Source organism: Sciurus carolinensis, chromosome 19 (assembly GCF_902686445.1).
Source record: "Sciurus carolinensis chromosome 19, mSciCar1.2, whole genome shotgun sequence".
Classification (NCBI taxonomy): domain Eukaryota; kingdom Metazoa; phylum Chordata; class Mammalia; order Rodentia; family Sciuridae; genus Sciurus; species Sciurus carolinensis.
The window spans coordinates 15,334,816-15,358,098 of record NC_062231.1 but is presented as its reverse complement, the minus strand read 5'-3'; the positions used below and the strand labels follow the sequence as shown (position 1 = coordinate 15,358,098).

General features: G+C 52.1%; 1 protein-coding gene across 3 annotated transcripts in view; it reads left to right on the top strand.

Moving 5' to 3' along the window:
- Mtmr14 (myotubularin related protein 14) overlaps positions 1-21,318 on the top strand; it is a 46,674-nt gene extending 25,356 nt beyond the window's left edge. For 2 of the 3 annotated variants that reach the window (XM_047534689.1, XM_047534688.1), the window contains 10 exons: positions 4,298-4,364; positions 5,660-5,745; positions 5,967-6,043; positions 6,300-6,336; positions 8,471-8,541; positions 9,236-9,294; positions 9,462-9,600; positions 10,343-10,522; positions 17,473-17,628; positions 20,737-21,318. In XM_047534689.1, coding sequence (XP_047390645.1) covers positions 4,298-4,364; positions 5,660-5,745; positions 5,967-6,043; positions 6,300-6,336; positions 8,471-8,541; positions 9,236-9,294; positions 9,462-9,600; positions 10,343-10,522; positions 17,473-17,628; positions 20,737-20,920 — 1,056 coding nt within the window. In that variant the 3' untranslated portion in view covers positions 20,921-21,318. The remainder of the gene's footprint in view (positions 1-4,297; positions 4,365-5,659; positions 5,746-5,966; positions 6,044-6,299; positions 6,337-8,470; positions 8,542-9,235; positions 9,295-9,461; positions 9,601-10,342; positions 10,523-17,472; positions 17,629-20,736) is intronic. The other variant, XM_047534690.1, reaches the window with a different exon arrangement.
- Positions 21,319-23,283: the final 1,965 nt, after the last annotated feature.

Genomic DNA, 23,283 nt, shown 5'->3' with positions numbered 1-23,283 from the left:
GCCCCACAGACTTTTGTGCAGACATGTTGGCATCTGATGTCCCACAGCCCAGGAAGAGAGGAATTGCTACTCTGTTAACTCTCTCCTGGTGTGCTCTTGGCCCAGAAAAATCAAAGCTTTCTGAACGTGACTCATTGAAAGATTTGCATCTACCAGGAGTTCTGTTTCCAGGGGACCTCATGAAGTCTGCTTTTTTTTTCCAGACTTGAGCTTTAGTGACTTACTTCATTTTTCCTTTTAAATGTGTGTTCTATCAGAGGAAGATCAGAGCTGCCTGACCTCATTCAATTATAGAAATTTTAAAATTACTTCCATTGTGTTTTCCTCTGTTGCTGTCCATCACAGAGGGGCCCTCTTCTTGCTGGATGGACCTGTCTGTCCACCCTTTTGAGCCCACACAGGCCAGACACTTCTGGATTACCATCACTTCAGACAGCACAAGTAGTCTTCCTTCCCCATGTCCCGTCCCTGTGCCGGCCCCCTCTCAGCTTCCTCTTGTCTGGCTGACATACTGCCCTTCAGATTTGGCTCAGTGACAGCTTCAGGAGGACTTCCCTGATCTGCCTCCTCTCTCCCATCCCTGGCAGGTTGGATGTCTGCATCTACCATTCCATTAACCCTCTGGGAACATCTATCATGGAATTTTCCACCAAGCTTTAGTCACTGAGTTGGAAATGCTCTTCTTTGAGCTCCAGGACAGGGACCCACAGCTTATGCATCCCTCGCACAGAAACAGACATACAGCCTAGAGAAAGGCTGAGCCAGTGACCAATAGAAACATCCTGCCTCCCTACATATTCCTCTGTCCCCAGGTCTGGCCAACTCCCACCCAGCCTCCAGGTCTCCTTTCTCAGAGTCCTGTTTGGGAAGCAGCCAGTTGCCCCACAGCACCTTGTTCTCTGTTGTCCTTAGCAGGGAGTCTGGAAAGGCAGGAACTCTCTTTATCTTACCTCTGGGTATCCAGCCCCTAATCACAGGGTAGTTGCTCCACAGCTGTCTGAGAACAGGAGGGTGAAGTCAGGGCTCCCTCCACAGGTATTTCTGTAAGAGAAGGGGCCTAAGGGAGGAGAGCAGACCAGTGTTACTTGTTACGGTCTGTAAGCCTGGAGAAGGAATGGGTTTAGGTGGTGGGGAAGAGGTGTCCCCAGTCTCAAGTCCCAGGCTCTGCCTAGAGGATTGAGTAGCCAAAGGAACTAACGGCTTCCTTTTTAGTTTGTTGTATGCAGAGGTCCAGGTAGGCCCTCCCCCAAGCTGCTGTTGGATCCTTCTGGCACCATTTTTTCTCCTTATGCAGGTGCAAACTGGATCTGATGAACTACTTACCAAATAAGGTGTGGCTGCTGGGCTCCGAGCATGGGTTCTGCCAAGGGTGCTGCCTCTTTGGGAAGGAGTCCTGTGTGTGAGCAGGAGCTCTGCTTAGTAGATGAAGCTGTGCTTGGCCAGCTCAGTGGCCTTGAGCAGTTGACCTCACTTTCTGCTGAAAGTGGAGTTGGCAACACCTTTGTGGTCAGGCCCAAATGTGATCACTATGCAAGTGTCCTCTGCTCTGAAATGCCAGACTGGTTTTCATGGTAATGAGGCAGCTGGCTGCTAGCTAGCCGACTCAAGGGAGTGGACACTAATAAAATTCCAGGCATGGAGGCTACAGGGCTGAAGTAGCGGAGGTGGCTTCCTCCTCTGAGGCAGCCTTTTCAGTGCTGCCCAGCCAGTTTGCCTCATTGGGCCTCCTGCCATTTGTCATCTTGAGCTAGATGTGGGCACTGCCATTGCTGTGCTTCAGCACTGGGGTCCCAGGACTCTTAATTCTCCATCTCCACTATCCACTCCAGGAGTCCCCTCCCAGATCATCCAAACGGGGGGCTCTGGGCCAGTCCTCTTTATGAGCTATACCCCTGTGTCACCTTCACACAGCCCTTCAGACTCAGGCTGTCCATAATGAAGTCACTTATATCCCACCCTTTACTCAGGTGCTCAGGTTTGTCACTCAGCTTCTGTGCCCTCCCCCATCTGTTGACACATCCCATCAGTTCTGAATTGCTGCCCCTGGTGAAACTCTTCAGTCCTCACCTCCATCTCTTGTGCTCTGGCTAGTCCAGGCCACCATCACCTCAGTGCCTTTCACATCTGACCATGGGCCGCATTAGGAATAACTAGGAATAGTACTAACAAGGGAGTCAACCTTGCAAATAGCAAGCACTCAAATGATGGAGCAGGGCCATTGTCACTGCTGCCTTAAAACCCACCCACTTTCCATGTTCCTCAGCATATAGCCCCAAGACCGTTGTCTGGCCTGACTTGCTCTTGGGACTCCCTAATTCTCTTCCTACCACATCAAAAGGCCTCCTTTGAGCTTGTTAAAGGAAGAGCGCTCTCCATGGGTTTCATATGCTGTTCTCTTTGCCAGAAACATGTGTCTCCTCCCTCCTCTCTTGCTTATGCTCTCCCATGTCACCAACTCCAAGAAACCCTCCCTATTGGTCCCCATGCATCAGGCTAGGTCTGCAGAAGTCAACCCCAGAGAGAAGATAATTGGGCTGGGCCTTTGAAGGGTGAGTAGGAGTTTTTCCAGCCAGGAGAAAAGATATTCCAAGCACAGAAACAAACAGAGGCATGGTGCTTACTTGGCTCTGCTTCCAGAGGCTGGAGGAGTGCCTGGGATGAGTCAGAGGTGAGCCTAGGTTTTAGCACATCCCTAGGCCCTCCTTGCATTCAGCAGTCCTGACTTCAGTTTCTCTGTTATTGTAGCAGCTGTCCCTGCAGTGTAGCTGTGACTAAGAATGTGGACCTTAGAGTCTAGAGGGGCAGGTTTCCTCCCACAACTCAGCTCTGTGACCTTGGGCTTCCCCAGGCCACGGCTTCTCCTTCCCCCAGCACTGGGAACAGGCTGCCTCGCTGCCTCTCCCTGACCACTGTGTGGTTATTAGTGTCCGCAGAGCCCCAGGCCTCCAGCCCTGTCCTGGCTGCTGCAGTCTCCCCAACCCACCTGACCGACCCTGGGCTTTGTGCTGCATGGCTCCTGTCTCCAGCCTCCTACTCCTGCTTCTGGAGCCTCCTGAGAATCCAAGCAAGAGGGAATTTATTGGCAACAGTGTGTCTGACACATTGAGCCAGATGAGTGGAGACCCTTGTGCTCCTGCCAGTAATGGCAGTTGTTAATGCAGTGCTGCAGCAGCTGTCTCCCGAACTGCTGAAAGTGGGTCAGAACTCTCTGGGGGCGTGGGTCAGGCCAATGAGCCTGTTTTTAAATTCCTGGGAAAACCATTCCAATTACAGGTGTCGTGTTCCCCTCCCCCCTGGGAGGTGCTCTCTTGTTGGCATGCGCCACCCTTTCTGCACAGTCCCAGAATGCTGATAGGCAGTCATGTCCTAAGAGAACAGAGGCTGTCCCCAACCAGGGAAAAGGGCTCTGCAGAACTGGGTCAGACCCCTCTGTGAAATCCCAGACTGGGAGAGGGCTGTTTCAGATCGCCTGGTCTAGAGCTCTGGCTTAGACTTGAGTTGGGCTCTATTCTCTTTATGACTTTTGCTTACTTCCCATCTCCCACCTCATGGGCCTCCAATTAGAAAAGATTTTGTCTGGCAAACAGACTGGGTTTATTCATCAGAGGACAATATGCAGGGCTGGGGATGTGGCTCAGCATTAAAGCACTTGCCTGGTATGCAGGAGGCCCTGAGTTCAATCCCCCACACTGTGAGAAAAAATAAAAAGACATTGTGCAGCAAACAGCAGTAAAATTTCAGTGCACATGTTTGAGAAGGTTTATATTCTAGTTGGTTCCTATGATATGATGGCAAATGAAGAAATGACTAGCCATTTGAGATATTGGCCATAGACTTAGAGCTCTCCTTTTACCTTTTTTGACTCAGACAGCTACACCAGGCACTTGAGACTTAGGGAGCACTAAAGTGCAGGGGCTGCCTGGACCTCTGCATCTTTACCCTTCCTCACCCTCAGAACTGGTTAGACATGGAACATTAGAGTAAGGGGGTGCAGCAGAGTGAGGGATCAGTAAGGGACTTTGGGAGCTAGGGAAGGAGCATCTTGGATTATCTGGGATTTGAGACCTGTGCCTGGAGACCAAAAGCATTATGTGCTTATCGCTCTGAGGTAACACTTAAGCATTTTATTTATCTTCTGTGTTATAGTGCTGAAATTGAACCCAGCACCTTGTGCATGCTAAGCATGTGCTCTACCACTGAACTACAGCCCCAGCCACTATTTTATTTTTAAAATACTTTAAGTTCCAAGTCTGAGTTAATATGTCCGTATTCCCCTTTCCTCTGTCTTGTCCAACAGAGTTGGGACCTGGTGCAACAGACACAAAACTACCTGAAACTGCTGCTCTCCATAGTCAACAGTGACGGTGAGTCTAACCCTCCGAGGCCTCAAGCCATTGTACCTTCTTATCTTCTGGGTGTTCCCACTTCATGACACCCAGACTGGAGTATTTGTCAGGGTTGCACACCCACCATTTGTTCTGTGGGAGAGGGATTTGGTGGTTTCCTAGAATCCCACAGGCTGGGTGGGTTTGTCCATTGGAAGCCTTATTTCTTAAAACCCTAGGAATCAAAATTATCTTGTTAGCATCTGAGCCATGCACAGGGTGGAGCACTGGCTCAACTGGCTGTTGAGCTTTGCACATTAGCATTGTCTAGCGCTAGAATGGGCTTCTCATCCAGGACAAGACTTCTCACCAGAGTAAGTCCTAGCTTCTTGTCCAGTGTACCCAAGGCTATGGAGGACCTGTTCTCTTGGTGGGTACCTGTTGAATTAGCTGGTCTTGTGCATCGTCTCCAGGTAACTCCTTGGTAGCAATCAGGACTTCTGCTTCCTACTTGAACAAGTGGAAATGTCTTGGTGCATGGAGCTGAGAAGGCCTATGAGCAGAGCCAGGTGTCTAATGAATATCATAAAGGATCTCTCTGCATTTCTCAAAATCACCATCTTGTTAGCTGCACGGCTGGCAGCTATTCCACACTCATCTCCTACTGCCTTAGTTCCCTAGAGAGAGACTGCCTGTCTCCCTTGAGCTCCAGGGAAAGCCTAAACTCATGCTCATTGGTCCAATTTGGATCAAGTGCCTTGCTTGAACTTGGTCACTGTGCCCAGAATGGGGAGTGTGTTTAAAAAAGAAAGAAAGAAGGAAAGGTCCCATGCCGGCTCCTGGAGCTGGGTAGTGGCTCTCTGGCTGGGACAGTGCCATTCCTCAAAGGGCTTTTGGAAGTGTCTCTAGAGTGCTGGGTGCTGGGTGTTGGCCCCGAGTACTCCACGATTCCTATAGCCATGCACGGTAAAGAATTTATCTCCCCTAGAAAAGAACAAAAAAGCTCCCCCCCCAAATACTTGTAGTGCCCCCGAAGAAATGCTGGGCAGGGACATGTAGTCAGCATTACCCAAATTCCCTGGGCAGTGTGAACTGTCTAGGGCAAACACGTGCCCGGAAGCTCACTAAGGACTGTAGCCAGGAGAAGGGATATTATAGACCAGCAGCTATGCTCACCTGTCTGGGCCTATTGGAGAAGAGCCCTGAGGAGACTCCTGGGGAAGAGGGAGGCCAGGGTGGCCTGGTTCCCTCCCCTGGCCAGTGTGGTAGTATTCCCTTCTCATCAGCTCCTTTCTGGTTCTCTTCTGGGCTCCTGTTCCATGGTGCCTGATTAGATGACAGCGGGCTGCTGGTGCACTGTATCTCAGGCTGGGATCGGACCCCCCTCTTCATCTCTCTCCTGCGCCTTTCCTTGTGGGCTGTGAGTATGGATGTGCTAGGCTCTGGGGTCAGGGAGCCTCTGTCTCCAGGATGCAAAGATCAGGGGAGAGGGACCCACTCAGCGGGTGCTGAGTTTAGCCCTGGTCTTGGGGTTGTTGGTCAGCCTGCATCGTCATCAGGTCTGCGGCTACGGGTCTGCTGGGCTGAGGAGGTTTGTCATAGCACGGCAGCTCTGATCTGTGCCTCCATGCTCTCTTTCAGGATGGGCTCATCCACACATCCCTGAAGCCTGCTGAGATCCTCTACCTAACTGTGGCCTATGACTGGTTCCTCTTTGGGTAAGCCTTGGAGGAACATTCTTGGAGGCTTTGGGGTGGGGTGCTCTCTTGGCGACTGTTCCTATGTGTGAGTGGTATGGTAGCTCCCGTGGCAGGGGTCATGGTAAGAATGTTCCCACCCTTGGGGAAGGAATGAAGATGCCCATGGGCCCCACCCAGTGCACTGGTGCCAAAGATGTGGTCTGTCCCTGGTTATTAGGTCCCTCAGCTTTCATCTTGGTGCTGCTCCCTTTGACCTCTCACCCTCCCTTTTCAGGCACATGTTGGTAGATCGGCTCAGCAAAGGAGAGGAGGTGAGTACCCTTTACAGGCAGTGAGCAGGGCACTGAGCTGACACGAGGGACAGAATGACAGTCTACCTGCGTGCCACACTGTGTGGGCTGTGCTTTAGGCAGCATGGTGGAAAAAGCAAAAGTGGCCCCCCCATGCTGACCTCAGGGTCTCCCACGTGGTGGAGAAAATGTTGGGTGCTCAGTTCTGCCAGCATTATGCAGCCCCCTGTGGCCTTCAGGTGCCACTTCACTCTGCTACTTACTGGTGACCTTGTTTTCTGAGCTCAACACTAGAACCAATCTGCAGGTCCTCTTCCTGTTCCTCATCCTCCCAGCTGAAAAACAAGCACTCTGTGTCATCCTCCCCACCTTGTCTTTTTTCTCTCGATACCAGGGATTGAACCCAGGGGTACTCAATCACAGAGTCACATCCTCAGCTGTTTTTTATAACTCCCTTTTTGAGACAAGAGTCTCACTGAGTTGCTTAGGGCCTTGCTAAATTGTTGAGGCTGGCCTTAAATTTGCAATCCTTCTACCTCAGCCTCCTGAGCCACTGGGATTACAGGTGTGTGCCACCATGCCTGACTCTGTCCTCTCTTATACCCACCTAGTCCCTTCTCAGTCCCAGGGTGGTGTGAGCACACAGTCCTGCCCGGAGCCTCACTGCTGGGTCACCTGCAGGTTCCCCTTCCTGTCCTTACTCCTCACCACCTCCTCCTCCTCCTCCTCTTTCCTCTGCTTCTACGGTCTTTTCCTGCTGGGCATGCTTGTTCTCCCAGCATCAAGCCTGGAGCCAGACACCATTGTGCACTGTTTGTCCTGGTTATTACCTTGGGGACCTTGGGCAACATGTTTAACCTTGAGTCTCCTTATGCCCAGAGAACCAGATACCCAGCATGGGAGCATCCATAGGGTTAGTACTTTCTCTTTTGCCCCTGTCCCTCTATCTTCCCGAAGCATCTTTCTCACCCTCCTGAGCCTTCCTCCTTCTTGGCATCTTATCTCACACCACCTCCTTTTGTTCCTCCCTCTCAGCTGCTTCTCTCCCTTCCAAATCCCTTCTTCTGAGTACTTATCGCATCTGCCAGGGCTGCAGAGCTCATAAGCCTGTTCCTCAGAGGCCTCCAGGAACTCTGTCAGAGGCGGTGACTTTGGCATTGAAATCTGGGCGGAAGGCCTCTTTGTATCCTCTTGTTAGGGGACTTTGCCGGCACTTCAGGACATTCTGTCCTCTACGCTGTCTCCCTCCTCCCCCAGAGCAAGTCTGATTCTGCCTTCAGAGACTCAGGGCAAAGACATGACTGAGTTTAAACCCATGGCTTCTGAGCAGGAGTGTCTCTTAAGCTAGGAGATTGGTCTTCAGAGAAGGCTTTTCTCTTAGCTCCCTATACCCTGCAGACACTGAATCTCTAAAACAAACAAACAAAAGTCCCAGGCCTGTCAGACATATCGTTGTCCCCTCCTCTGCCTTTGATGTTCACAGAGCACATCAGACAGCGGAGTCTGGTGGAAACACCTTTTTAATTTTACATAACACAGCATTTTCATACTGGCCTGACCTCGACAACCCTCTGGCTTTTGAGGAAGTTTTATGGAATCCTTGCCTTTGCCTGCCTGAAACTTAAGACCTGGCTCTTACAGCTTGTAAGCAGGGCAAGCTGTGGGCCACATGATGGCTGCCCCCACACCAACCATCTCAACCTGTTTCTGGGCACCTCCTACTCCTTGGGATCCCATTCCCATCCCTGTGTTCCTGCTGTGTCCATTAATCCCCTGTCCCCAGATCACCTTCCCCGTAGCTGTCCTTCCTGTCCGCCCCTCTCCCTGGGCTCTTAAAAGAGAGGTAGGGGAAGATTCTGTTCTCTTTATCCTGCTAGACAGTTTGAAGAGGGTTTGAAATCTCTGACTTGACTTCTCATACTCACTTTCTGCCCTAGGCCAGCCCAAGGGCATGTGGCAGGCCCTGCTGAACCCCTCCATCACCCCTGCCCCTCGTAGACCAGAATATCCAGGGGGATCCCTAAAGCAGGCTGCTCTGCAGCAGGAAGACTGACCAGAGAGAGTGGGCTGCCCATTCCTATTAGATCTGCCACCCTGACCCTTCCTACTGGAAAGGCCATCTTCTCACTGAGTGCGCTATTTGTCTCCCCTTCAGATTTTCTTCTTCTGCTTCAATTTTTTGAAGCATATCACCTCCGAGGAGTTCTCTGCTCTGAAGACCCAGAGGTAAGCAGAGGAGGGCTGTCCACGGCAGGAGGGCCCTCACTGCCTTGTTTCTTCCCTGCGTGTTGGCAGGCTGATACCCCATCTCTGCCTTCCCTCTGAGACCAGGGGCAGGTTCCCTGCTGACAAGCCCCTGCGGGAAGAGCCTTTTCTACAGGGAAAACCCTGTTGGGGTCACCTGGTCACATTAGCAGAAAGGCTCTGGGGTGATGAATGGACTCTGGTGACAGCTGCTGCAGGAAAAAGCCATACTAGGGACAGAAGGAATTCTAACTCCCCATGCCTCTGAGCTGACTGTTGCCCACCCCAGACCCCTGCAGGAGCCTATATGGGCCCACAGTGAGGCAGAGGTCTGCACTGGGCCTGGGAAGTACAGGCAGATGGACTGGCAATTGCCCTATGGCCCTGTGAGAGCTGGTGTCTCTTCTGAGTTAATTTGCCTTCTTAATTCAAGCTTCTAGTATGTCGGGCCAGACTTGAGCTCTCCAGGGCCAAGCAGATTAAGAGGAGGCCAGCTGTGCTGGCTTGGGGAATCTACATGTGTGGCAGACAGACCCAGGTGGGGTGCAACCTGCTGTAGATAGCACCTACTCCATGAGTTGTCTATGGGCTACAGCTGCTTTTCAGGATGGGCGGGGTTGGGGACTGAAGAGACCCCAACTAGAGCTGGCGTTCCCTGCTCTGGGTTCTGTCACAGGAGGAAGAGTTTGCCAGCCCGGGACGCAGGCTTCACTGTGGAAGACATCTGCATGCTGAGTGAGTCCTGGCCCAGCCGCTTTTCCTTCCTCAGCACAGCTTTCTGATTATAGACTACACAGGAGCCATTCTAGAATTTTCTTTGTCCAGCTGTATGGTGTGGAAGAGGTGAGGGATTGGTAGCAGGAGAAGATGACACACTGACCAGTGGCACTGGCTTCTTTCAGGACGAAGGGACCGTGGCAGCACCACCAGCCTTGGCAGCGACTTCTCCCTAGTCATGGAGAGCTCCCCAGGAGCCGCGGGGAGCTTCACCTACGAGGCCATGGAGCTGATCCCGGCAGGCGCACAGACTCAGGCAGCTTGGTGAGGGGCCAGACAGGGACCAGGTTCACTCACAGCTGTGGCCAGGGCCCCCAACCCCAGGGAGCCAAGCTGGAGCCCCAAGAACAAAGGGGCCCCTGACAGGAGGCCTGAGAGCTCAGCTCCAGCTCATGCTGTCTGTCTTGGGCCTCAGAGGCCAGCCATCTGGTTGGTGAGGGGCACTGCTGTGGTGGCCCTGGAGGAAAAAGAGCAGGGCTCCCTATGGGACCAAGCAACTGTGACCAGCAGGAGGAAGAGGCTGGTGTCAGGAGCTCTCTGGAGGAGCACCCTGCACCGTGTGTGAGTTGGGGGCAGGGCAGTTTAGGAAAAAAAGCAAAATGCCAGTGCAAGTGACATTAAGCAATTGGGAATTTATGTCAGGGTCACTTATTTGTGATGGGTTCTGAGACCCTGGTGACCCCTTCCCTGGACAAGTGGCTCGGGGGTTTATATAGCATTTCCAGGGACAGAGGGCGGCAGTCAGTGAGCCATTAGTTAAGAATGATTTTTCTGGTATGTTCTCTGAGGCTGGTAGGCCAGTGTAATTTGGACAACACAGTTCCTCCATAAAGCCCCAGCCCTGGCTGCCTGTGGTCCTGAGCCTAAGGGAGTGTGCCCCTCCCCTGTATGCCCATTCCTTCAACACTGTCCCTGAAACATGAAGGCATGCTCCAGGCACAGGCACAGAAAGGGTTTCAGGCTGGCCCAGGGTGCCTTGGCCAGTAGCCCCACTCTCCCACCACAGGAGGAAGAGTCACTCATCCTCTCCACAGAGTGTGCTCTGGAACCGGCCACAGCTCTCTGAGGACCGCCTGCCTTCCCACCAGGGGCTTGTTGAAGCCAAGTCTTCCAGCTCCTCATCCTCAAACCATTCTGACAACTTCTTCAGGATGGGTAGCAGTCCACTGGAAGTCCCCAAACCCAGGTGAGGGCACCCCGGGGTCCCTGCTGGTGGAAGTGGCTAGCCTCCCCCTAACAAGGCTGGTACTTGAGCTGGTGCCTCAGGTGGAATCTCTGTGCGAGGCCTGCAGGCAGTAGACCTCAGAGGCCAGTGTGGACAAGCTGGCAGGCCCAGTGTTTGGAGAATGTGTTAGTGTTTGGGCACAAAGCAAGGCTGGATCGTAGAGAGGTTTGAGTTACCTTCCTGGAGCCCTGGCACAATCCAGGGGAATCTAGAAAGTACAGTGGTTGGATGTGATGGACAGGGGGTTGGGGCTATCTCCACATATCCCCTGTGGACTGCATTGTAAGTGAAGAGATGGATCTGGATGCCCTGGGTCCCTTCTGGCTCCCACATTCTGTGTACAAGTTGGTGGGGCAATGCAGAGAGCAGATGCTAGGGAACAAGACTAGATGTGTGTGACAGTGGCTAGTCACAACTCAGCACACGTGGAAAAAAACAGCTTAGACGGAGTGGGTATACCTGAGATGCCGCGAGAATGTTCTGCTATATGGTGCTTCCTGGGAAAGGTTGAATCTGAGCGTGGGGCCAAAGGCCTAGAATGGATGGATGATCTGACCCTTGGGAAGAACATTTCCTAGCCGACTCTGAACCACCTTTTCCATTCACATTCCCAATGAAAGAATGATGTGACTTGCTTCATTTTTTGTTTTTTGAACTAGGGATTGAACACAAGGGTGCTCTACCATTGAGCTACATCCCAATCTTTTTCATTTTATACTTTGAGACAGTCTTGTTAAGATGCTTAGTTAGGGCTTCACCAAGTTGCAGAGGCTAGCCTTGAACTTGTGATCGTCCTGCCTCAGCCTCCTGAGTTGCTGAGATTATAGGCAGGTGCCACTGTGCCTATCATTGCTTTTCTTTCTAAAACTTTGAGAACATTTAGCCCTTGTGGAGAGACCAAAGCAGTGTGGAACTTCAGAAAAGTTCCAGTTGAGCTGGACATGAGTTCAAAGCAGCCTCAACAACTTAGTGAGGGGCTAAGCAACTTAGTGAGACCCTGCCTCAAAGTAAAATATAAAAAGGGCTGGAGGGCTGGGGATGTGGCTCAGTGGTAGAGCACTCTCCTCACATGTTTGAGGCACTGGGTTCAATTCTCAGCACCACATAAAAATAAATGAGGTTATTAAAAAGGGGAGATTGTGAGGGTATGGCTCAGTGGTTAAGCACCCCTTGGGTTCAATCCTTAGTACCAAAAAAAAATCCAGTCGAACAGGACTTTTAGAAGAATGGGACTAAGCTTTGGAGTCTATCCCAGATTTGAGTCCAGCTATGCCACATAATGTATGTGTGACTTTGGTCACAGGCATATTACAATGAAAAACTTCCTAAAACTTCTGGAACTCTCCTACCATTACCATCCCCAGAGTTTTTTCTGGACAAAAGTAGGCAGTGAAGGAAGAGCATCCAGAGCAGCCTTCACGTGGAGGCAACAGGTGAGCTTCAGGCAAGGTGGAGGCCCTGACTGCTCTGGCCAGAGTCCTGAGCACTCACCCTACAGGCGAGCCCTTGTACTCATGGCACTGTCTGTGAGTGCCAGCACTGAGTCTGTTCAAGCAGGACCACGGCCATCTGTCCCACAGAGGTGTGGTGGATGCAGCTGAGCACACAGTGCCAGGTACACAAGCCTCAGTGCCATGCCTGCTCCCATCCTGTGTGTGGGGTTGGCATGTGTGCCTGCTACGTGCCTCCTTGTCTGCCCTCAGGGCTGTTTGGGGACTGAGGTGCACTGTGGGAGCCTCATTGTTCCAGGCTATAGCTCTTGCTCCTGGTCCCTGACTCCCGTTCTGCCTATACCATTACTGGACAACTGGGGAGAGGACCAGAGGCTTGCTCTTTAGCATCTGACTCCTGCCCCAGTCCTGACTGCACTCTGCAAGGAGCCCTTCAGCACTGTTCCCACACCTCAACTTCGGTTATCCCCTTCTTCCTGCCAGAGGATCCCACTTTCCAACCCTGTGACCATTTCCCTCAGTCTCGTGAGTGGTCATATGCCAGCATTGAGTAGCTTATTTCTTGGTACTGGGGATTGAACACAGGGATACTTGAGCCACATCCCCAGCCCTTCTTATTTTTTATTTTGAGACAGAGTCTTGCTAAGTTGCTGATGCTGGCCTTGAACTTGCCATCCTTGTGCCTCACCTCCCAAGTCACTAGGATTATAGGAATGTGCTGTCACACCCAGCTAGGATAATTCAGACTCTTACAGGGTAGCCACCAGGGTCCCTCTTTCTGGAGGCTCGGGAGGGTTTGGGTGTCTACCTGGCCTAATAACCCTGCCTGCTAGGGCCAGGCTAAGGCCAGCATGGATGGACCAAAGTGGACATAGGCTCTGAGAGGCGGGGGGGCAGGCAGCTGTGAGGTATTTGATCCTCTGTTGGTCTATTCTGGGAGTGGCTGCCTGGAGCCTGGCGGGCCGGCCAAGCAACAGGGTTCTTCTGAATTAGATTCTCTTTACCAGAGGACTTTTTTTTTCTTTCTTTCTTTCTTTTTTTTCCCCCAATGCTGGGGCTGGTGCCCAGGGCCTCATGTATGCTAGGCAAGTGCTCTACCTCTGAACCACACCCCAGCCCCTTGCCAGAGGTTTGAAAGACTAGATTATTCGGATTTGGAGCATTCTAATTATGTATTTCTATTAACATTGAAATTAATTTAGTCTCTTTTATCTTAAAGTGCCTGAGGGATCCTGTCATTAGCTTCTCTGCCTCTTAGGCAACAGTAACCAATCAGGGATTTAATGCGGCAGGAGCAGCTGTATGGAAAGAAACCCTTTACTGAAGATATCTGTGACAGCCAGAGTTCCCCTCACAATGTGAATTCTCTGGGTTATATATGCTCCACATTCCCCACGCCTCTCTTTTAAAGCAGGGCTGCCCTGAGACAGGAACCAGAGAGGCTTTGTTCCCTTCAGTCGTAGGTGTTGTATGGTTGGGACATAAGTTCTGTGGGGTGCCGATTCCTCTCAAGCACCAACCCCACATCCATCACTGAGAGAACTGGTTGGTGGCTTTTTGGTATTATTAGCTGCCACCGCAGATTAGCCACAGGGCTAGGGAGGTGCAGAACCAGTGCTCTGAGCTCACATGCCTCCCCAAGCCCTGGGCAAGAAGTCGCCCTGCTGCAACCCTGCATGGCCTTGGTCTCTGCACTGGTGTCAGATGTCCTATGGGGGAGGGGTGGTTGCTAGCACAGGGTTTTCCATGCGGAGGAGAGATGGTGCCATCATTGAGCTCAGTGTGAAGCCAAGCTGACTGAAGAGCACATAGACTTGGTTGAGGGACGCCCACCATTCTAATTGAATAGCTAAGTAGCAACACAGGAACCAACCTCGGCTATCACTGCCAGCTGCCACCTGCTCATTATAAGCAGTGACCTCTGTCCCAGACTGTCTGTATTTAGCTGATATTTTTTATTGGTTGGCTCTTTTTAGTTATACATGACCATAGAGTCCATTTTGATATGATTATACAAGCATGGAATATATCTTATTCTAATTAGGACCCAAGTCTGATGGATGAACACAAAGGATAGAGTCACTGCGGTGTAGTCATTATGAGATCTCACTAGGTTGCCTTGAACTTGTGATCCTCCTGCCTCAGCCTCCCAAGTAGCTAGGTTCATAGGTATGCACCACTGTGCCTGTCTCGGGCTGTCTTTGTGAGGCAGAGAAGCCAGTCTGCTGTCTGCAACACATGAGTTCCTGCTCTGTGTCTCAACGTTCTTGCCTGTGGCCACTGTTCCAGATCTGACTGGAGTGATGAGAAGCCCAAGCGCAGTCCCAGCTTAGGATTTGGGAGGAGAAAACTTGGGGCCCCAAAAGACTTCTCTTGGGCTGCCACGGGAATATAGAAGTCCTTGGTGGGGACCCTGTACAGTGTCCAAAAGGCCAGGCTGGAGGAGGCCCCACTCCGGATGGTGTTCACTTGGGCAGAGGCTGTGGGGCCTTCATCAGGAAGCATCCAAGGTAGAATTGGGAGATTGGTGTTGGGGATAACTGAATTAGGTGACACCCAGGCTCCTTCACAGCCTAGGATTGCAGGACTTGACTCAGACATTAATTCCCTTCATGACTTTAGACATGTCATTTGATGACTCCGGGTTTCTATTTTTTCATCTACATAATCAGACGCTTAAGATAGGCAACTCCAAGGTGCTTCGTTTGCTGTGTACCTTTAAGCCTTCCATGCCAGGCTTGTTGGTTCTTATGTGTTCAAATGCAAGTAATAGAAAACATCTCAGACTGGTTTAAAAATAAAGGAAACACATGGAAAAGTCCAATGGAAATGCAGCTTTTGGATTCAGCTCTATCAAGGTTCCTGCTCCACTTCCCTGTGGTTCCCTCCCTTGCCTCCTTCCTCTGGCCAGCTTCCTTCATCATAACAGAATGGCTCCCAGCACCTCCTAGGACGACCCATGCTTCCTTTCTCAGCTGTGTTCTCGGGGTCTTTTTCCAAACACGGATTAAAAGCTCTGTGCTTTACTTCAGCTGGGAGCAGCACAGCCATCCTCAGCCAGTGCTTGAGGCCCCGTGCTGTGTAAGAAGGAAGGTCAGCGAATTACTGCGTGGATAGGCTTTAGTCACACCTGATTTCAGTCAGTTTTGCCATCCCAATGTGTAACTTGGAAAATCTCACTTCCCTTTTGAGCTCAAGTTTTTGTTTTTGTGTTTGTGTTTTTAATTCCATTTTTAAAGTAGGAATAATGATCCTGGTCCCTGTAAGTTTGGGTTAAATGAGATAACAGAGTGACACATCTGGCATGTAGTAAATACTTATCCTTTCCACAAATTTCCAGTTACACTAGCTATGGTTATAGACACGTCCTCCTTGGTCATGAACCTGAGCACTGAAGCCACACCAGGGCATTGGGCAGCTGGGTGGAAGGCCAAGCAAGGCCTCCACCCAGACCTCCTCCTCACCTGGGTTTGGGCAGCTCTGCCCACATCCGTGTTCTTGGACTCCCTTCCGTAAGGACTCACCAAGACACCTGCAGCAAGTCAGCCTTCTGCAGGGCTCTGGCAATAGGTGGGGAGCTGTAGCCTCTCTGCACACTGAAAAAGAGTCAGGACTGGATCCAGCTAAAGCAGGGCAGTATTGCCAGCAGCCACCCTCCAGGGCAGAGGTTGGAGCCCCTAGGATGTGGACAGATGCTCTGAAGCACTGTTGGAACTCCCATTTGAGGGTTGCCAGGTCACTTGTCTGCAGTTCTGGAGTAGGAGAGAGGCGTGGAGCCAATATCCATGCTGGCTTAGGCGCCTCGTCCTCCCCAGCTTCCACTAGTCAGCAGCCCTTCCTTTTCCTCCACACTGGTTTCTAGAGACTATTTTCTCACAAGCTGCTAAAACTGGAAAAGACATTCTACCTACAGTTTGAATGATAAATGAGACTGATGAGCCAGGCTGCGCCTTGAGAGGGATTGCCCTGGCCAGAGGCCCGGGTGGCCTGGAGGAAGCCCAAGGCTGGCTCCTCCCAGGAGGCTTCTCCTTGATTTACAGACTGCCTGTGCCCCGCCAGGCTTCTCCATCTAGAAATAAGGAAGCCCTGCTCTGTTGGGCCCCAGGGGCTTGAATCAGGTAACAGCCTGCCCTGTGCTCTTTCCTAATGATGCCATCACACATGTCTGGATTGTCACCAGAATGATGAATGTGGCAAGTCTGTATATTGCAGGGGGTTCCGAGTCGCAGCGGCTTTAACGTAGAAAGCCATCTGTTCTCGCTTCTCTCAAGGTGGTTCTGTTTCAGGACAAATCCACAATCAAAAACATCTCTTGCACTCACTAGCTGTGGGACCTTGTGCTAGTGTCTTAACCTATCTGGGCTGCCATTTCTCCATCTGTAAGGGGATGGTTAAAGATGTCTAGAACTGAACTCAGGTGACAGTTGCTTGAAGGGAAGGCTGGCCCAGGGAATGGTGGGGGCTGTCACCCTTGATGCCAGCCAGCTGTGTAGCTCAAGGTCAGTGAGTATTTTCCTCTGCTCCCCAGCCCCCACCACAATGTGTGCTTTGATCTCCTGGTGGGTCCCTGCAGGAGCCCATTCTACTGTTCTTGAGTTGAAGAACAAAGGGTCAAGCATCATACAGGGTGCCCCTCTGGATTCCCAGGGCTGGGGTAGCTGATGGAAGGGCAGGGCTGATGTCTCCCTCTCTCACCCCACCACACCCAGGACAGAGGAGAGGGTTGGCTATGAGGGGAGGTGCCTCCCCCGATTCACTGGGGACAACTTTGTCCTCCCTCAGTATCCATTAGAAACAGGCCTGATGAAGCTGTCAGGGTGCCTCCTGATTCACCTTGCCCTCTGGGCATCGCCAGTGAGTTTGCTGGGTTGATGCTTCTGAATACAAACCATGGCTCCCAGAAGGCACTGCACAGGAAGGGGGGTACCTCAGGACTCCCAGCCTGCCTCTCTTGAATCTAGGTCACCACCCTCCACAGTCCCCACAAGGCCTGTTCTCCCTCTTCCCTGATCAGATCTCAGCAACTCTGGGTTCTCTGTTGCCCCCCTGCAAATCTGCATGTCAGAGAGTGGGCCCTGCCTCCCCGGTTCCTGGGCCGCTGGCCTTGCTCCCTCCTCTTGGTGCTGTTGAGACTGCTTGCTCTGTGGGCCCAGGCAGACAGCCATCCCAGCTCTGGATCCAGCTCGCCTCTCGCCATGCTTCGCTCTGGTTCTTTTGCCTCTGGAAGTCTGCAGAACGCGCTGTGCACACAGCCAGGCCTGCCTTACAATCTGCTCTTCTTTCTTGGTCACTACGTATCCAGCTTTGTTTGCTCTTTTGGAGATAGTGGTTGGCTTTCGGATGCTCCAACAGATCCCTGCAGCTGTGGCCCAGGGCCACACCAGCCCCCTCCTACCAGGGCCTCTCTCTGAGGCATACGACTGACTGCATCATCTCCCCTCTCTCTCCTCTCTGCCCCAGATCAGTGGACCATCCCCTGCCCGGATCCTCTCTCTCCACAGACTTTGGCAGCTGGCAGATGGTAACGGGCTGTGGCAGTATTCAGGAACGGGCTGTCCTGCACACAGACTCCTCTCTCCCTTTCAGCTTCCCGGATGAGCTCCCTAACAGTTGTCTGTAAGTGTCTTGCTTGAGGCAGGATGCTCCCCTGCCTGTATCAGAAGCTGGGGAGCATGTCAGGAGTGCTGCTCAGGAGCGAGGCGGAGGCCAGCCAGGGAGCCAGCTGGGGTCCCTGCCTTTCCTCACTCACAGCTGAAGATCCCAGGTGTAATGGAGGCCCATGGGCTGCTCAGGATGTGTGTTGGGTTCCTGTTCGCTCTTCCCAGCCACCAGAACCCATCCACGGGTGTGTCGGGTGCACCCTGAGGGAAAGCTGGCTGGACTGTAACTATGGCAGGTTCTATTTCTGTATGAGGCTTCGTCTGACATGCAGATCCTTTGAAAGCAGAACAGCGAGGCAGGAGGGTAGGTGTATGATGGAGGCAGAGCCAGGATGGCACAGGGTGAGCCAGGTCTGTGCTCCTCTACACAGAACCAAAGGCTGCTTGCTGTCCCTGCCCTCACCTGTCTTCCACTTCTGCCTCTGGGCAAGAAAGATTGAATGGGAACTTGATCCCACGCCTGTGAAATGCTGTCCTCTGGGCTCTCTCTCTTGTCATACAGACTCTAGCAGCTGCTTTGGGGGAGCCCCCTGACCCCCACCTGCTCTGTGACTTCATGGATATCCAGCAGGAGAGAACCTCTGGTGCCCTGGGGAGCAGGGTCTGCTTCTCAGATGTGGCTGCCCTGGGGGCTCCTCAGAAAGCCTTCCCCTTTCCTCCACTCCATGGCTGGGTGACTTAAGATGCTAGGACGCACCCCACCACAAGCACCAGAATCCAATTCCGTCCCCTCCAGTGCTGGCAAACTGGAAGAGCTGGAAAGGAGGAGGAGCCTGGGATCCCAGCTGAGGTCCAACAGGGGCCAGCCAGACCTTGGAATTCCAGGATGGCACTCCCAGGTCCTGGCCCTGCAGCTGAGAAGTTACTGAAGAAGCCACTTCCAAGGCCACTGGACCTGGTTTAGCCTCCTCTGCAGCCAGGCCCCCAGGCCAGAAGCAAGTTCTCTTAGATTTCTGAAGGATTAAAAAAAATACTACAGGGCTGGGGAGATAGCTCAGTCGGTAGAGTTCTCGCAAGCACAAGGCCCTGGGTTCAATCCCCAGCACTGAAAAAAAAAAAAAAAAAAAAAAAACTACAGAAGTAGGCTTCCTCTTTAGCCCAGCCGTCTACAGAGCCATCTCTGGAGGAAGCCCTGCCTGCCTGCCCCGCTTGATTGCACCCTGCAATTCCCAGGGCTTAGTTATTGAGATAGGCAGTTCCAGCCCCAGCTCCAACCACCCAGCCCAGACCTGCAGATCAGGCCTTAGGCTGGGCTCTGAGCTCGTAGCCAAACTGCCAGTTCTAGGAAGGACAGCTAGATCCCATGTGATCTCCAGGCCTCCAGGATCATGGGTTGGGTTCCAGAGCAGTTCCTGGCAAAGTCACAGTGTGTGGATTCAGTGCTTGGGCTTTGTTCACAGAGAAACTTTGTCCAAATCCTAGCTGCTCTGCTCACCAGCCATGTCTTGAGATCCTAGCCTTGACTTCTGTGAGCCTGTCAGCCCAGCTCTTGAGGGAATGGCGCTGCACTAGCACCACGGCCTGCGGCGTATCCCAAGCAAATCCTGTATCCTCTTGGGGCTCAGTTTTCTTGTCTCTAAAAGGTTGGCCTCTGCCCTTCTACTTCCCAGAAGTGGGGGCAGTGAGAAGGCCATGTGTGTGGACCTTTGGATGTTCCTTGTGAAGACAAACTAGCCTGTTCTCCACTTTCACCATAAGGAGCAGCTGAAGGGACAGACACACATGGCCTCCAGCCTGTCAAACCTGACTAGAAAATAAAGGTCTGGGGCTGCAGGGGCAGCTCTGTGGCAGAGCACTCACTTGCATAGCATAAACGAGGTCCTGCGTTCCATCCCCAGTCCTGGGGAAAAAAAAAAAGTAAAGATCAGGGGCCACGTGTTCCCGCAGATGCCATCAAGTACGTCAGTGTTGCTCACGGTGTGCAGGAGTCCAGCATCAGCTCATCTCACGGTGTTCCTGCAAGAGCTGTGCGACTCCCCCAGGCCCCAGAGCCTGCTGCTTCTCTCTCACATATCACTCCTAACAGTCTATTTCTCTAGGGTCCTTTTGTCCTCCCCATACTGTCATTTATCCAGACCTCCATCTGTTCCCCCAAATCCTGGGGTACAACTCTTTTGGGCTTTAGAACTGGGGACATTGCTGCTGCCTCTGACTGGCTCCCAGGAAATTACTTGCCCAGGAATCGGTTTCTCGGGGAGAAATTTGGAGTAAGTTAGTGCTGAGGTGGGTGGGACCCATGTTGTGTAGGACCCCTGGAGAACATCTTCAGGTGCTTGGCCTTGAGTCCAGAGGTTGGGCGTAGTTGATGCCTTGGACCTCTTCTATTAAAGACTGACCCCTCAGAATGTCAGACAACCTTCTGTGGAATTCCCACTTTGATAAGCCTCCATTTGTATGTACCTCTTTCCCTTCTTGATCTGTAATTCCAGGGCAAGGAGAGAAGTGCTTCCTCTCTTCTATCTGTGATTAGTGCTTCAAGTGGCCAGGGAAGGAAAAGAGATGGAATCAGAGCACAGAACGCACTGGAAAAGTCAGCATTCTTCCAGCAGTGTGCAAGGGGCCACAGGGACTAAAGGTGCAGCTGGAGCCTGCAGGGTTTCCCGTGGGAGACCCTGTCCCAGCCAGGGCAGCCAGTGAGGCCTCCCGGAGTGTTGCAGGTTCTCGCCTCAGGAGGGCCAAGGCCTCTCAAGCTGAGGCCTGTTGCCAGATCCTGGGGATCTCCTTCCTGCCAGATGTAAGGCTGTTCCTCATTTGTTCTTCCTGAGGAATAGAAGCCAAGAGCTGTGGAACTCAGCTTCTCCTCTCTGGTCACAGTCCTCACAGGGACAGTTACTTTTCCAGCAGAATGCCTAGGTCAGGGCCCCAGTAAAAGATGCTCCTCTAAGAGGGAAGAGAACAACAGTGAGAGGAATGGCTGAGGGAACCAGGGCCAAGTGCTTGGAACCTGAACCACAGGGGTAACATGACCATGGGGTCTGCACAGTCAGAATTTCAAGGACAGGATGAGGACGTTGGTCCTGTCCTGGTGTTAACACATTCATTTTCTGTCCCTCCTTCCCCATAGGCTTGCAGCTCTGAGTGACCGGGAGACGCGGCTGCAGGAGGTGCGCTCAGCCTTCTTGGCCGCATACAGCAGCACAGTGGGGCTTCGGGCAGCAGCCCCCAGTCCCTCTGGTGCCATTGGGGGCCTGCTGGAACAGTTTGCCCGCGGTGTGGGACTCCGGGGCACCAGCACCAGCACCCTGTGAAGCAGCCAGCCCACATGCTTCCTGCTCCTCTCAGCTGAGCCCTTAGTGGAATCAAAGCCATGCCTGGCCAAGGGGTCCTTTGAGGTCAGGGGAAAATCTCACTCCCCCTCTCCATCACGTGCACAGCAGCCCCAAAGCTGAGCAGGGCCAAGAACAGGGTTTCCCAACCTTCAGCCACCAGACATGACCACCACCCCATCTAGTCACTGCCTCCCACCCACCTGGGTCTTGGCCAGGATTCCCATCAACTCTCAGAACTGCGTGGGTTTCCCTGGGGCCTGTGGAGGCCAGACTTATAGTGGACCCCACCCCAAGTTGTCCCCTGGGGAGGAGGGGCCACCTGCACTGAGAATGAGGCAGTTTGACACAGATCACAAAATAAAATCAAAGTCTTTGAACAGCCCTTGTCTTGCATCCTTGTCCAGTTGCTCTCTGTAGAGTTGTTGGGAACATTCTTAGCTTGGAGAAATACCTCGTGTAGGACGAAGGGGGTTTTTTGTGAGGGAGCAGGTGAAGGAAGAGGAGAACTGAAAACTTGCATGTACCCCTCCAATTTTTTTTTTTTAACTAAATTAAATGACAACTTAATGGCTATGATAAGTAATGCCTGTTATAGCCCTGATCAGTGACAACCAGATCAGCAAGTCTTTCTAGGCTTTCTCCCCAGATTGTGAGTAGTTTACCTCACTCACAGCCATCAAATAAAGTGAGAATTCTGAAAACAAAATGAAATTTAAAACTCCAACATAGGTTCATCATGGATTTTTTTTTTTTTTTTTGCATTAATCATTAATTTTATAATTTGGCTGTACTGGGGATTGAACCCAGGGGTGCTCTATCACTGGATAACATAACCAGCCATTTTTTAATTTTGAGACAGGGTCTTACTGATTTTCTGAGGCTAGCCTTGACCTTGAGATCCTCCCACTTCAGCCTCCCACATAGCTGGGATTATAGGCATGTGCCACCATGCCCATCTTAATTACAATTTCTTAAATATTTATGTTCATTGCTGAATTCATCAACGTCCTGCTCACCCCATGCTGGGCCTGGCCTCTCTCCTGAGTGACTACTTCATATACCATGCAGAGCCACGTCCCACAGGACTATCCTTGTAGCACTCTTATGAGCATATAAAAGGGCTGCCTTGCTTCTCCTCAAACATGACCAACTAACTATCTGCTTTGCCACAATTAACGGCAAAAGCAGTAACAGAGACTAAGCCCTGGTGGGGCAGCTGACCCTGGGCTGCGGTGTTGACTTTTCTGCAGTGGGGAAGGCGGGTGGAGTGCAGGGCAGCTACCTTTTCAGTGTGTACCTCAAGCCAAACCACTGCACAGGCTCCTGCCACTTGTCTCAGTGCCACACCAGTCCTTCCTAGAGGGTGCAGTCAGAAGCCAGGCCCTCAACTGAGAGTAGGCACCCACTTCCCAGCAGTCACATGCTTTCTGGAAGCTCCTCATAACATCACCGTTTGGCCAGGCATGGTTGCCCATGTCTGTAATCTAAGCAGCTTAGACCCTGTCTCAAAAATAAAAAGGCCTGGCTATGTGGCACAGTGGTAAAACACTGGTAACGGGTAGGTTCTCATCAAGTTTGTGACTGTCCACGAGAGGTTTCCAACCCATACACCTGGCTCATACCTGTGTCAGTCACTTCAGAGCCCACAGTGAGCATAGCCCTTCACTGTGGGACTGAGGGTCGATGAGGACAGGGATCCCAAGCCAAGTGCGCCTCAGCTTAGAAGTGAAATAACCCACTCATGCCTTGGGCACCCTAGCTTCTGCAAGTGTGTAGAACCTGGGCCATGGCCATTGCAGGCTCTTCCCTCACGGAGCACAAACACGAGGTGTCCCCAAGCCAGCTTTGCACAGTCTTGTGGAAAGTCCTCAGGCCTGCGACCTACATTCCCTGCAGCCTCCCTGTGCTCCAGCAGCCAGCGACTACCTGCTCCGTGGAGACAATCCTGCACTTTTGGCAGTCCCAACGAGGATGCCCTCCATGGCTACTTGAAGTCAGATGTGTGGATGGACAGATGCCCCTCCTGTGCAGCATGCAGCACAACCTCTACAGATGTTGGTGCCTCTGAATCCTGGTATCAGCTCCTCCAGCATCTGGGAGTAAAAGCCATTGGCCTGAGTCAGCTCGGCCTCTTCAGGTGCTGCTGCCTGGTCGCTCTCCTCTCCTGCAGTAGGGGAAGATCATTTTGGCCTAGTCACCCCATCTTATCAGAACATTGTCATCAACATTGGCTCAACTTGACACGACTGTTATGGTTTAGACATGAGGTGTCCCCCAAAAGCTCATGTGTGAGACAACATGAGAACAGTCAGAGGTGGAATGTAGATTATGGTAACTTTAAC